Source organism: Haliotis rufescens, unplaced genomic scaffold (assembly GCF_023055435.1).
Source record: "Haliotis rufescens isolate VD_foot unplaced genomic scaffold, xgHalRufe1.0.p SCAF_9, whole genome shotgun sequence".
In the NCBI taxonomy this organism is placed as follows: Eukaryota; Metazoa; Mollusca; class Gastropoda; order Lepetellida; family Haliotidae; genus Haliotis; species Haliotis rufescens.
Window position 1 is genome coordinate 44729917 of NW_025964383.1, and position 14648 is coordinate 44744564.

At 38.6% G+C, this 14648-nt stretch overlaps 1 protein-coding gene across 1 annotated transcript; it reads left to right on the forward strand.

The window, feature by feature from the left end:
* Window positions 1-1503: 1503 nt before the first annotated feature.
* On the forward strand, window positions 1504-13897 carry LOC124145138 (arginine and glutamate-rich protein 1-like). The gene is made up of 6 exons (XM_046514818.2): window positions 1504-1762; window positions 3626-3661; window positions 4985-5095; window positions 7745-7970; window positions 9956-10039; window positions 11441-13897. The coding sequence occupies exons 1-6, from the start codon at window positions 1599-1601 to the stop codon at window positions 11597-11599; spliced, it is 780 nt and encodes a 259-aa protein (XP_046370774.1). The 5' UTR covers window positions 1504-1598; the 3' UTR covers window positions 11600-13897.
* The last annotated feature ends 751 nt before the right edge of the window (window positions 13898-14648 follow it).

The following is a 14648-nucleotide window of genomic DNA, read 5'->3' on the forward strand; positions in this document are numbered from 1 at the left end:
AAACTGACTGTGGGTGTCCCACTGTTTTTGCATCAGATCCCGAGTATACCTCTTGATCCCCGACACTAGTGGGAGTGCGTATATAGGAATGGCTGTTGTCCGTCCTCCCGTTACGTTTCGTTTCCAGAATATAATTCAGGAACCGAAACTTTGCATGCGTGGAGCCTTTTAATATTTGGTTTTTCAGAAAGTTGCATTCGTTTTTTTTCCATGGCAACAAACTTGACTCAAATATGGATTGCATTCGTTTCCGGGAGCAAAACTTGAAACCCGTATGATATTTCACCATGAAACCTTCATACATATCAACTACATGCTAGGCTGTTAGTTACTTCTTATTTCTTTTCTTATCTGGTAAAGAGTTTACAAATAAAAGAAGCGTTCATAAAATATATAATTTAACGCCATGTAATATGCCTCCTCCAATGAAGCCGACTTCCTGGTCTAATGATGAGAGCGTGCATGGCAATGAATACCTGTATATATATATATATGATCCATGCACCATGATTTCATTCTCGTCGTTGATAATTTGTCTTATCAGCGTTAAGGCTTATTGTTTTTCTTATATTATTGAAAATGTCTCCGCTTGAAATCAAGATTGTACAGAAATTGAGACTTAACATTCTCCATCGCCCTCTAGGCCTATTCCGTGGTCTAGTGGTAGAGCGTCCGCCCGGAGAGCGGATGGTCCGGAGTCCGGGGTTCGATCCCCTGGTACTTGTTGTTACCCTGTCTGGCGCTCGGTATATTAAGGGCTAAAACAAGGACTGGTCGGCTTGGAGTCAGTATACTGTGTCTAAGTGGGGTATTCATGTTAAACTGCGGCATGGTAACTCAGTGGGCTAGCACTATCAATCGGCATCAGTCCGGACTAGTACAAGCAGCCACACACACGTGCATGCACGTCGCTATATATATAGGTGCAATAATCTTGGACGCGACGTTAAACACCATTTCACCTCATCTTACCTTCACCCTCTATATTTCATACTAGATGAAATGGAGAGTCCTTCTTAAAACATGTAGATCTAATAGTGCACCAATCGATGTCAATCGATGTAAAAAAATCCCTTGAAAATTAAGCAAATATAATTTTTAAAAATCAGCAGGATGTAACAATTTAGTTACAATGGACACCAACAGTGTCTGATTACGACACACAAAACGTACCTACTACGATATTTATATAAAATACCAGCTGATTGTCCTCTTGACGTCCAAAATGCGTTTCTAGTGCGGTTAATCCTTGCATTTGATCATCACAGCAGTTGTCCCCCTTTGTTGACAAATCGGATTCACAGCGTTGATAGTCTTAAAAGACATTTCTAAGGGATAATGTATAACAATTTTTTCTTTATATTCATGGGCCAAATTTACAAATACATCTTAGTATATAAGTACAAACTAGCCATATGTAATGCTGTCGTTTTTTTTATCATAACACACTGCATCAAAAGGAATTTAGTTTGGTGTAAAATGTTATCAACTATTGTAGCTTCGTGACGTCATAGTCTCGCTGTAGCCGCCATCTTGGGTCATTTCTTGTAGCCAGACTGGGTATATTCAGATCAGGGAAACTGGGTCTTGGAAAGAAAATGGGACGATCCCGAACAAGGAGCAGATCGCCAACCAGACACAGACATAGAGTAAAACACAAGAAACACAGGTCAAGATCCCGTTCACGATCTGTTTCAAGAAATCGACGAGAAGGCAGCAGACGGATACGATCTCGTTCACGGGATAGAAAACGAACAGCAAGGTACTCTTCACAATAAATCTTTGAAGAGTTTACCATCTGTGTTTCGTCAAGTGAAATCCCTATTCATGAAAATCAGTTGTCTGTAAATTAACTCATCTAGATATTTGCCGACTTTTGTGCGAAGGAAATGCATCGATAATGTTGAAACCTGACAAAATCGAACGGTGCACTTGCTCATAATAAAATATTATTTGCTGTTACCGTCCTTGCAACCTTACATTCAAGTCATTTGAGACAATTATCCCCAGTGCAATTAATGTAGGAAATGACATAGTTTAATCACCTTTCTTCCCATTGTTCGTGCAGGTTATAAGCAAATAACCACGTAGCAAAATGCTGCAGTAAATTTGTATGCACAGCTTTCGAAGCTATATTACACAGAGGAAACCAAAACGTTAAAAATACCAACCGCAGCTGGGTCACACTGACCAGTTTCTGGTTGCTTTTCAAACTAGCCATTTATATAACTTACTCCCAGTCCTAGGGCTCCCTGCTAAACCTGAACTGGTTATTTTTGCAACTAAGCTCATCACGACCGCCACTGTCACTGATTTTGGTTGATTATGTTGATTAGACATTTTAGAATCCCTAAGCAGTTCTACAATGTGCCAATTGCTGTTTATCCTACTGTAATATTATTAATAATCATAAAATAATGAAACCCGCAATATTAATGTCACAATCTGATGTATTCACTATTTAATACTTGTAGGGCCTATCGTTTGACTATATTGTCGCGGGCTCTGTATTAGGACCCCTGTTGACTGTTTACTTATGCTCATCCAAGCACAATATTTCATTGCTTGATGGAATACAGGATTCATTTTGGCATGTCACAGTTACTCGTCAGTATACTTGTTAACTTTTTTATGATAATTTCTGGAATTTTTTTTGTTCCATTCAAAATTGGTCAGGAAAGAACACATTTGTTTGGATGATGTCTGTTGACCCAACCTAGGTCGTAATAATACTTATAATGCATAATCCAAAACAGGAAGTAATGTAAAGCAGGTGTTTCACTTGTATCACACCGCAAAATAGTGATACCGTGATAATATATATTTGCCCACCATTGAGTCGTTAAAGACAGGTACTTTGTTTACCAAACTCAGCATCGATCAATCCTAATGGACGTCATAAAAGTTGATCAAAGAAAGGAAGCATTTGGCATATTGACATAGTGGTGTAATGATACAGTATTGTAACGCTATACGAGGGGTACAATACAGTGCATCGATTTACAACCCCTGTGTATCACAATACTATACATATTAACAATACAAAAGTAATACTTATAGTGGTGTAAATAAAGTGGGAATAATAATAGAAACTGTTCAACAACCAGCTTATCTGCTTATGCCAATTCTCTGGTATTTCATGGTTGTATACTATATTGTGCACCTAAATGGGGTCATTTTCAACACAAATTATGCATTATATATATTCATTCTAGAGCAAGATTTGGCATCGTTTTCCCAAGTGGGAACATCTCCAATCTTCTTTGCACTGTATGCATTTGGTGTTAATTGGTGATGGCTTGTTTCATTGACTATTTCTGCAACTTAACTTTATCTCACCAAATGTTCAAGTGAGCTTATGGCATGGCATGTTGTCCGTTGTTGGGAGGTCAGGCACTATAACAAACAGATTTGTGAATGATGTTAAAATCAACATGACTGGGTTTGTTGTTACTGCCAAATGAAAATATTTATGAATCTTGCTCATAAATGGCAAGACGGTGCAGTAAGACATAAAGGAGGTAATTTAGGACCTTTATGTGGCTGAGGTTTGTTCATGGCATGGGAATGAAAGATTAAGATTAAAACATATATACAACCATCTCATCAAGTATTTTCTCCGCAGAAACCACAAGGCCCAGAGAACTGACACTGCAGTAAGGTATGTAGCACTATATGGGTCACCCTTTTAGTCTTGACATTTTCTTTAAGTGAAATGAATTGGTTTTCCTTAATTGAAAAGAATTAACATTTAATCTAACCTCCAAAGGTTTTGATTAAGCTACAATGAGCAGAAATTGTTGATAATTACCCTACTAAATTTCATCTTTCATCTAGGGCATCAAAACATGATAGTTGTTCCCGACCCAACCAACCTGCATTGTCCAGTTTGTTATATCTTATTTTCTATGATCATTAATCACCTGGATACATTTGCCATTATTGTTTCATTTAAAAAGTAGTGTCACTGACTCAGTCTCAAACTTGACACATTATTTTTCTCTGGTCGTAATTTGATTGGGTGGTACTTTTATCTTGAAATTAAATATGAATCGGGAGAATATGAATGAAATGGAGATTTCGATGATGTAACCCAACTCAACTGTACATCTACATTCACTCACAGATGGTCCATTTTGACTATGTTGCAAAAATATCTAAAATATTAAAAAATTACTTCTCCAGATTGAGAAACTACCAGTTATCATGCATGGATGTTTGGTGTCATAACATTGATCTTTAAAGTTTCTTTAAAGATAATATTGGTGTTGTGCTGTCCTCTAGCAGTCACAAGACCATTATACACAGCTGATATTCTGAAAATCATTGAAGACTATCATAACAGCCTGATATGCCTAACTCGATGGCTGTAAATTTAACTGCATATAACTTTCAGCTCACTTGGAATGTGTCTGGTGAGCAACAGTGCCTTGGCAGGTTTCTGTGGCGTAGTTGCCGAACTGTCATACATTTTCGTATTTGCTAAGAAAATTAAAGTTCATCATTATTCCTACAAATAATATGCCAATCTGCAGAAGAACATCACAAGGACTAAATTTTCTTTCTGCGATAAATATAGGGTCAATATTTAGCCTACCACCATCTGCTACGAACACGGGTGTTTTGTTTATCAACTGGTGTGAAGTCTATTTATCGTGTTGTATCTGTCCAATTGAGGTATTCCACTCGTATTATCAGAAATTGATGTATGCAATAAAAAAAATTATCAACCCCTACCAGCCCTTACCACAATATCATCAGACTTTGTTGTCCCATTCGGAACATTGTAACAAAATGTTAATTGTAATTTAGGAGCCTTTGCAGCTATGGATTAGTGTGGGGAATTCGTTCAGATTTCAATTTGATGTTTGTGATATTTTTCCAAACAACACTCTTTGCATCGGTAGTGTACCCAACCAATCAGAGATTGTTACATCATGAATTCATGACATTGTGATCATCTTTGGATTATTTGTCATTTCAGAAAGCGATCGTATTCCTCAAGTAGTTCAAGCAGTGATGAAGATCTCATCATGCGGGCTAAGCGTCGAGAGGAAGAAGAGAAAAAGGCTGAATTAGAACGACAGAGACTCCAGTGAGTGGCCAGCACAAAAATAGTCTCATACAGAAGTCTATGACTTTAGTTACCCAATCCTAAGCCCTCAGTCTAGTAAAATTCTGTTCTGTCTAGTAAGCTCAGAAATAGTAATCCACATAATGATACTGATATTGACTGAGAGCCAAGTTTGGGCTTGAAACTGGCTCAAGTTCCGGTCCAAACTAGACGCCGTAACGACGTAATGTTAGAGTTTTCATAGGTTCTACTCCTTTCCTTATATTGTCAGGGGTTCTGGACCCAAGATTGAGAAATTCAACTGGTCCTGAACAGTGTTTAAAATACCTAGATTGCCATCAGGACCCATAGAATTTCTCCCCGAGGCAAGGAAGTTAACTATGACTATGAAACTCCAGTTTCCATTTCCACCCGTGCCAAACCCCGGCTATAATTCTTTAGCTTGGTAGTAGTTGCTATTACAAGTTATGTCTCTTCTATGTTCTTCCTATTGACCATCATATTCCACCTCCCATATCACTTGCATTTGCTTCAAATAAGAGGGCATCACCCAGTGAAGACAATCTGACGGATAATCAAGATCTACATTGTTATAAAACAGGTGTGTCTTACTTAGCGAAGTGCATCAAATCAAGTGAGCACCTTGATTAAAAACATGAAAAGATTTTGAAAATATCTGTTAACGCTAAGCTGTGGGTAAAACATGCTTTGCAAATCCTGCAATCGGCTGAAATCTGCACAGCAGTTTACGAACTGAATGTCGATTTATTTATTTTTACACATTTTTGATTGGACCATGCATAGACTTGTTAGTCCAGCTAAACTATAACTCCATAATTCCAGCCTAGTTTGGCATGGGTTGAAACTGGATTTTTGTTGTCAATTTACTCACTTGCCATGGGAAGATGAGAACCTCTAGGCCCTGACTGAACTCAGTAGGCCCTTGCTGTCGGGGACACAGGTAGCACAGTCGTCTAAGGCACCACCATTCACTGTGCAGAGTTGTTTCCTTTGGCCATCCAATAAACAAATCATCATGGGATCGAATCCTTATTTGCCTGGATTGTTTCTTGTTTTTTGAGGACCATATCCGTGCTCGTGAGTTTCACCAAAGTGGTAAAAGTCCAAGACCTACACCACTTTCGACTTTCCTCCCGCAGCAAGCTGAGATGCCATGATATAACTGGAATACTGTTCATACTCACTCGCTCTCTATTGCGATGCCAATGACTCAGTGAATTTACTGGAGACAAATGACATGGAACATTGTCATGATATCATCACAGCCCGCTCGGTTATTTCTTTTTCAAAGGAGCATGAAAAAAAGCAGGAGCCAAAAGAGTATTCCTAGGAACCAACACAACTGACATTTTATAATTAACTGGTTGAAAATATTTGTCCAGTAAAATGAAATAACAGATAGGCAGTTGTTTTCAACCCTGGTTGGTGTGGGTCCTGGAGTCCTTGAGGTCATCTAATGATCTATAGTATTTGTAGGGACTCCCTACATCTTTACTTTCATCATAAGGCTTCTGACAAGGACCCCTTGACTCTCATGCTTAATTTCAAACACTTTCATCTTGGACCAGAATTGTAAATAAGAATTGCTCAGAGTAAGGCAGGCACACTGCTACCTTTCTACATTGACATTTAACTTCTTAAAACAGGTACCTTTTAATTTTGTATGTTTTGATAATAATTAGTGAGTGTCTTTTCTTTGAAAATTTCATTATGATATATTGAAATAGCTGGCCATATTTGTCTGCTAGCTGTCAGTTTCCCCACCATGAGATGATCATTTTAAATATCGTGTACTTCCAACATTGTCAGTATTTTCGTTTAAATGACCTTATGCAACCGACATTGTCAGTATTTTCGTTTAAATGACCTTATGCAACCGACATTGTCAGTATTTTCATTTAAATGACCGTGTGCAAAATGAACGGCAGTGTATGACACCAAGAAGTATCACGTAGAGCCCATTGGGCTTTTCAAGAAATACATTCTGGTAGCCCCAGAACCTTGGAAGCTGGACCACCTAACACGCGAAACACTATGCAATTCATCCCTCTAGGGTAGTCCAGGGGCTTGCACGCCTTGAAATCTAGACAGCAAATGGTGCAGCGGGGACAAGTGGTAAAGTGCTTTTCAAACAAGCTTTTCTGGCCTCTGACCTGCCCTGGTTGTAGGTTATAACTTGGGATTTTGGTGGATTGGGGGATAGAATTTTTCCCTAGTTTAAAATATTAAGTAATGCTTGTTGTAGAACAGGACTAGGTTGATACATTTTGTTTTTGTTGTAGCGATAGAAGACGGTACACATGCTCAAAAAGTTATTTACCACTCCTTTAATGATCACCCAATGCTTTTGTCAGTCAAATATTGCAAAATGCCTTGTAATTAGCGCTTCAAGGTCACTGCCACAAAATAGCTGCTACGAACATGTGTTTCCTGCTAGCTTTTAATTTTGAACCTGATCTGAAATATTTATAGTAAAAAGGTTTCTATGCAATTTGGCATAAAGATGCGTATCGCGATATATATCATATCATGACCTATGTATCGTGATATGTATTGTATCACCCCTAGTAGTCATCCCTTCTGCTGTGGATGACTGGTATTTAGGCCTTGGGCTGTATGTAACACTTGCATTCATTTTTTGTGTTAAAGGAAACAAAAAGAGCTAGAGGAGAAACTAATCGAAGAGGAAGTTGCTCGTCGTGTAGAGGAACTTGTAGCTAAGAGAGTAGAGGAGGAACTGGAACGGCGTAAAGATGAGATTGAAGCCGAGGTCCTGCGTCGTGTAGAGGAGGCCAAACGTATTATGGAGAAGCAGATGCTGGAGGAACTGGAGAAGCAGCGAGAGGCTGAGCTAGAGGCTCAGAGAAAGAAGGAGGTATGGGTGACCTCCGTGTGTCAGATGGGTACTGTTGGCATGCCTTTTGTTATAATGGTTGCTTGGACTTTTAACTCCTTAAGTCTTCATATTGTTAGAATGCCCGTACACTAGTTGCTTCATCCAGTAGCTATGGCCTGACAGTGTTTGAGTAGTGTTAATGTTCTGTGTATTATGAAAGTAATTCTGTATCAGAGAACATGACTCTGAACTAAAGGACAGACTGATGTCGTTTGTTGAAGCTTCCTTGATAAAAGTGGTGTCAGTTTTGTTGGGAACTTATGAGAATAGACAAGAACATTGCAAGATATGACACTTTGATTTGTATCTGCAACATCTACTACGCCCTTCATTTGTTTTTCAAACGTACTGTTTATCTGCATTTATTTTGATGGTATTTTGGTTTGGGCGCTTTCTTGTTAGACCAGTATTTCTTGTCTTATCTTCAAATATTCTCAATAAAATATCACAGTGGAGATAAATTGTCTTGTCCGGTCATAGCTTTGTAGTCTATTGACTCTTGTTGAAAGGTATGCCAAAAGTACTCCAGTTCCTGTCCAGTCCCCGAGATGATGCTTGGCGTTAGAAATGTATGTTGATAAAACTATTCTCCTAAAATTTGCTTATCCCGTCGTGCAAGAAAACAGCTGTGGAGCTTGCCAAATCATTAGATAAAGGTAACAATGGTAACAAAAACAATTGAAGTTTTGAATATTTTTTTAAAAATAATGCATACCATGGAATTAGTGTTACGGTGCGTTTTTTTCACTTGTGTAAACGTGTTGAACTTGGTTGGGTTTTTTTGGACAGTTATCCGACTTGAAGTTCTTGAAGTTCTTGAAGTAGACACTGTTTCCATTGTTGTCTGTGGAATTGCTATGTATATTTGGCAGCTGTCTTCTTGTGTCAGGATGTGTATTTTGTTAACGATTCAAAACAATTTTAGGTGAATCACTGACAACCATTTCTTTCCCAAGCTGACTCCTTGACTGGGAAGAAATTTACGTTTTCTTGAGATCGTATTACCTTAATCATCCAGCTTGCTTTTCAGCGATGGGCTCTCCGTTTAACTTTGAAATAAGTGTTAACATGCCACCATTTTCTTCCAAGTTTTCTAGGGAATGCTGTGATAAAACAGAAACAAGGCTTTGCGTTTTCAGGAAAAAATGCAAGTATTGTCATGTAAAGTCTTGATTGAGTAAAACATACACTCAGTTTAGCTTCAGCCTAACCCTCCCAGTGAGTATGTTCCTTACATTGAGCTTCGATGTTTAGAACCCAGAAATGGAATTTCAGATGGGAAAATGCCTTTGTTTAGTTTGGTTAAGGGGGCGCTAGTGATTGGTTGAACATAGAGTCCACTGAAAAAATGGATAGATTCCATTGGTGGAGTGAGTCAATGGCGGATATATTGAAGACAACGACAGCTTATCAGCAGCCCTGTTCATAGTGCTGCACTCCTGGTACGTAGCAGAGGTAAAGACAAGCCGGAACAAGGTGATATAACCAAGAATAGTTGCCATGGTGATAAAGTTTACATGGCAACCATTCAGTTGTCACTGTGGCTGCTTTCATGTTTACCCTCCATAATATCTTTTTTTTCTATTGAGTAAATCTGTTTTTATACTGTTGTATTTGTCTGTGTAATTTCACATGTTTCTTTGTATGTGTAGGTATTTGATTGGTTAACCCTGAGAATTTTCCAATATTTTTTGTAATTTACTCGTTAGTAATCTGATAAGTTCTGCACCACTTGTACATCATATTGTATTAATGTAACCATGGTAACTCTGCAAGATGATTAGCCAGTCTCTGCGACTAATGTATACGTGTATGTTCACATTTGTGTATTGTAAGGAGATTCTCATACTAACATCATAAGATTCATGCTTTAGGAGTTTCTGTACATGCTTTGGTTGTGACATTATAGTTGAACCTGCATCATCTTGCATGAGTTCTATCTGTTATGTTTGTATCTATTTTAGGAAGAAGAGCGGGCGAAGAGGGAAAGGTTAGAAAAAATAATGGAGGACAACAATAAGAAAATTGAAGACGCGCAAAGAAAATTAGTAAGTACTTTTCAGTCCAACTTGTGGGGGCATGAGTAGCCTAAGGTGCGTCAAGTTGACTGTGCAGAGTTGAGTCCATTTGGCACTCCCGAAACCTGGGTTCAAATCCTGGTTCGCCTCGATTCTGTTTCTAGGTTTGTTAGCACCATACCTGTTCAAAGCTGCGTTCAAAGCTCACTCACTCAGTCCAACTTAACTGAAGCTCTTTCATTTTCCTGCAAGCAATAACAAGATCCGAAATGATTTTGTTTTGCTCAACCATGTAGATATTCAGAGTTAGAATGGGTCCCCAGCAAATTATGCTGGTTGTAAGAGGCGACAAAGTGCATGGGTTATGCAGGTTCTGTGAATTGGTCAATTGCGTGTGATCATATCGTATGGATCTTTTATCATAATATCAGTCAATTGCTTGTCTGGTCTTGACTTGTTTTTTTACATGCCATCATCACATAGCTGGAATATTGCTATATTAGTATGAGTTAGAATATAGTTATGAGTGAGTGAGTGAGTATGGTTTTACGCCGCTTTTAGCAATATTCCAGCAATATCACGGCGGGGGACACCAGAAATGGGCTTCACACATTGTACCCATGTCGGGAATCGAACCTGGGTCTTCGGCGTGACCGCTTTTACCACTAGGCTCCCCGACCGCCCCTACAGAGTTATGACCCTTGCTACATGCTTTTCAACTTAGTGCATACTGTGTGAAATTGTGGCTGAGTTTTCTCAGACTACTGACATGACATGAATGAAACTTTGCATGCTTAAGAGATACTTGTCCAGACTGAGTTCAAAGATTGGTTTCCCCCAATTATTTCTTTACAGAGTTATGGCCCTTGCTCCATGTTATGTTACCTGGTGCATAGTTTGTGCAATGAGGACAAGTTAGCTGATCTAAGAGATACTTATCAGGATTGAGTTATTTTTTCTAGAGAACGGGCCTTTTAGTAATTAATATCACATTTAATATACTTTTCTGATGACGTATATATGTAAGTGGCCCAAGTGGCTATCTCATTTTAAAGCTTGATGGGACTTTTTCTTATAGTTTATATTCACTACTATACATGCTGTATGAACAAACAAAATTCAAATATTTCCCATGGTGGGAGATAGTGATAACAATGTTTTCTTGTTGTTTACAATTTATGTTTTCATGACAACAAGGTGGATTTGTACTGAAAATGAGGGTAGCGTTCGTTTCTGGAGCAGAACTCCAGAAACCTAATATATTTTTTTATAAAACCTTTCATTTATCTTATTCAATAATAGGTTGCACTTGTGCATGTTTTATGCAGCTAGATTGAGCCCTGATCTTGCTTTGGAAGAGTGGCTAGAGTCAGTCTGAACTTTCTGATTGGAAGAATCAAAACATGATATGTTATTTTTGTTTTATCTTAGGCTGAAGAACAGTTGAAATTAGTTGAAGAACAGCGAAAAATGTTGGAAGAAAAACAACGACTTGAAGACGAGGAGAGAAAGCGCACAAAGCGAGACCAGGAAATCATACTCAACAAGAAGAATGCAAGACCAAAGCTCTCATTTGCACTGGGGAAATAGGAACCCCAGTTGCTGTGTTCTTGTGTGTGAATTCTTACCTCTTTCCATGGGAATATGAGCAAGTCTACTTGGATGGCAGAGGAGCAGAGCATCCAAAGACAAAGACTCTAACATGCTCAGTTGATGTACACTTCATCTCTGTGAGATGGAAAGTTTATCTGGGAATGGGGACAAATTTTAGTTTGAATTATGATCAAGACATAATAACATTTTAACTTTGCCAGTTTGGCTGGGGGTAACAAATTGTTAGGTATATTGAATCCAGTCAAATTGAAACAATTCCCTAGTAGACAAAGGAACCTTGTCAAGAATGCATGATCATAGACAGCCTATCAAGATGAAAATCTCAGGTGCTTTTTTTTGTGTGTGAATATTTATTGATACTGGCTGTTCACTCATAAGAAGGCACTGTCAACATTTTGACTAGATTTGACAGGCTTGATGTTCATCCAGGAGGCAAGTTTGTGGAAGGACAGTCTTGAACTGTCCATGTACATTGACAGTCAGAGCAGACTGGAGAGAGAGAGATCGGTCATTGTTCATCATGCCTGGAGGCTTTGTGAGGAAGGGTTGGGTAAAGGTAGGTTAATCCTGAATGGGTGGGGTGAAGGGATTTAATACTGATATTTTAGGGGTGGCATATAAATATTAGTAATGGGACTTAAGGCAAAGGGTTGGGGTTTGGAAGAGTTTACTTTATAGGGGTGGGGAAAACGTAAGATTCTCGTAAATTTTGGGATGGGTTGTAATTTGTAAAAGGGATTTTTACTTTTAAAGGGTTAAGAAAGATGTTTACTTGTAAAGGGTTGAGAAGGATATCAAATGATCTCTAAGGAGGAGGGAAAAGGATGGATTACTTGAAAAGTGGTTGGTTGTGTTATTCTGGAATTGGGGTGGGGGAAGGTGGGTGTAGGCTTGGCTGGGTAGGATCCTGGGGCTTGGTCCTTTGGGGTATGGGTGATAGGTTCTAGTAATCTGCTAGGGGGGGGAACTGTCATGGCAACTTTAATAAGAGTGTCCCCTCTGTTTATGCCCGGATGTCGGCATGCCAGGATGGGATTTTTGTATTGTTATGGATAAGCAATTAACAGGTTAAGGTAGGTGTGAGTCAATACATTTATGCTTTTTGTTTTGGGGAGGGTGGGTGTGCAGTGGCTTGGTATATTTTAAATTCACAGGAAGACTTTTGCTTTTGAGATAATTTATCATATCTGGATTTGGCATTGTACTCGAAACTTGTTATTTATTTTGAAAAGGTGTTGTAAATATTTCCTCTATGTTAAATCAATGAATTTATATTTAATCTTTGGATATTTTCTAACACATGGTATCATTAGTCTGATGTTTTCTGTGCTTGTTTTAAACACATACAGTGGTAAGGGATACTTCTTTAACTCTATGCAGTAAGGTGGAACAGTTGGTAAATTTGTATGCTATTTTTTTTTAATCCATGACATTTCTATACGTTATGTGAGCAGGTGGCCATGTTGGAAAGTCTGTTTAAGGATTTTTGCTAATGTGTGGAACAAAGCAGTCTCTTTTTTTGTGGTCATAATACTTAGTGTCATAATCATGTTATGCTTTTAATAGCAACTCTAGCTGCACGTTTTGGGGAGGGGACTAAATATATTAAAACAAAATGGAAATCAAAACAACATGACGAAGGGAAAATACTAGGACTACAAGCATCATTTTCCCGATTTTTATAGAACGATACTGATCCTGATGAGGTTGGTCGCGAATGGAGAAGAATATAATGAGAGTATGCTCGGGAGGGTATCTAGGACATAATTTTAGCTGAGTTTTTTTCCTGAATTAGCAGCTCGAGTTTCCTATGAAACTCAACAACCATCAGAATTCCAAGACTTTTTGTGAGCCATTATGATGGTAACTTGTGTGCTTGTGTGACTGTGAATGTATGGATGTATGGAAGTGGGAATGTACAGCAGTTTGAATGATGTCAGCGTCTGGGGTCGGTTGGCTTGGGCTTCATTGTATCAGCCGGTGTTTTGTTTTATCATGCATCAGAAATGAATGACTCTATGAAGAAAGAGGAGATTGAACAATCAAGGAAGTGGTGTATAGGGTGGAAGGGGAACAGGTAAGACTTGTAAGACGGACGAATCAGGAAGAACGGAATGATACATCAAGGGGACGTGGGAGGGGTATTTAGATATGCTGGGGGTTGGGAAAGAGGGGTGGGGTTTCCAATAGATGGGATTCATGGGTTCTGTTAATGCTTGACATGTTTGTCTATTTGTGCTGTATAGTTGCTAATAAATTTTGTATGAAATATGAGGAATGTGTTTTGTCATGAAAATTGTGTCCTCAAGTATTATCATCATTCCTTTGAGGCATCAGTGAAGTTTTGAGAGTTGCTATTACAAGATGGGTGGATTTGCCCTGCTTGCTCCGATACATATGTGGTGACATTCACGACCTGGACTTTCCTCCTGTATATATAACTGAATTACTGTGTGATTGGATTGAACACAGTTTTCCTGGAGCCAAATCCTTGGATCTCTAGGTCACAAGGAGTGCTGAATATTACATATACATGAGCATGAATTAATCACCACCTTATTCAAAATCCTATTCTGTTAAAGGTAATGACAAACAATGGAACCCTAACTCGTCAGCATGTTGTATTAATGTACTGAAGACGCCAGGTGAAAACCTAGGTGAACTGCACCAGGAATAGCAGAGGATCCCAAGGTTAAAATTCAGACATCTTCCTTTTCCTTTGTTTGTTGTTTGACGTCGCACTCAGCAATATTCCCGCAATGTGACGGTGGTCTGTAAATAATCAAGTCTGTACCAGACAATCAGTGACTGACATCATGAGTATCGATCCACGCAAATGGGATACAATGACATGCATCAACCAAGTCAGCGAGCACCTTATCCCGTTGGTCACCTCTAACAGGTCTAAACTTACTTTAAAATATATTATTTCAAGGTAAGTGTTTACATAATATTCTGTTAAACATGTAAATATATATTTCTATTGTACGTGCATCATTCGAAAATCAGCATATGCATACTGATC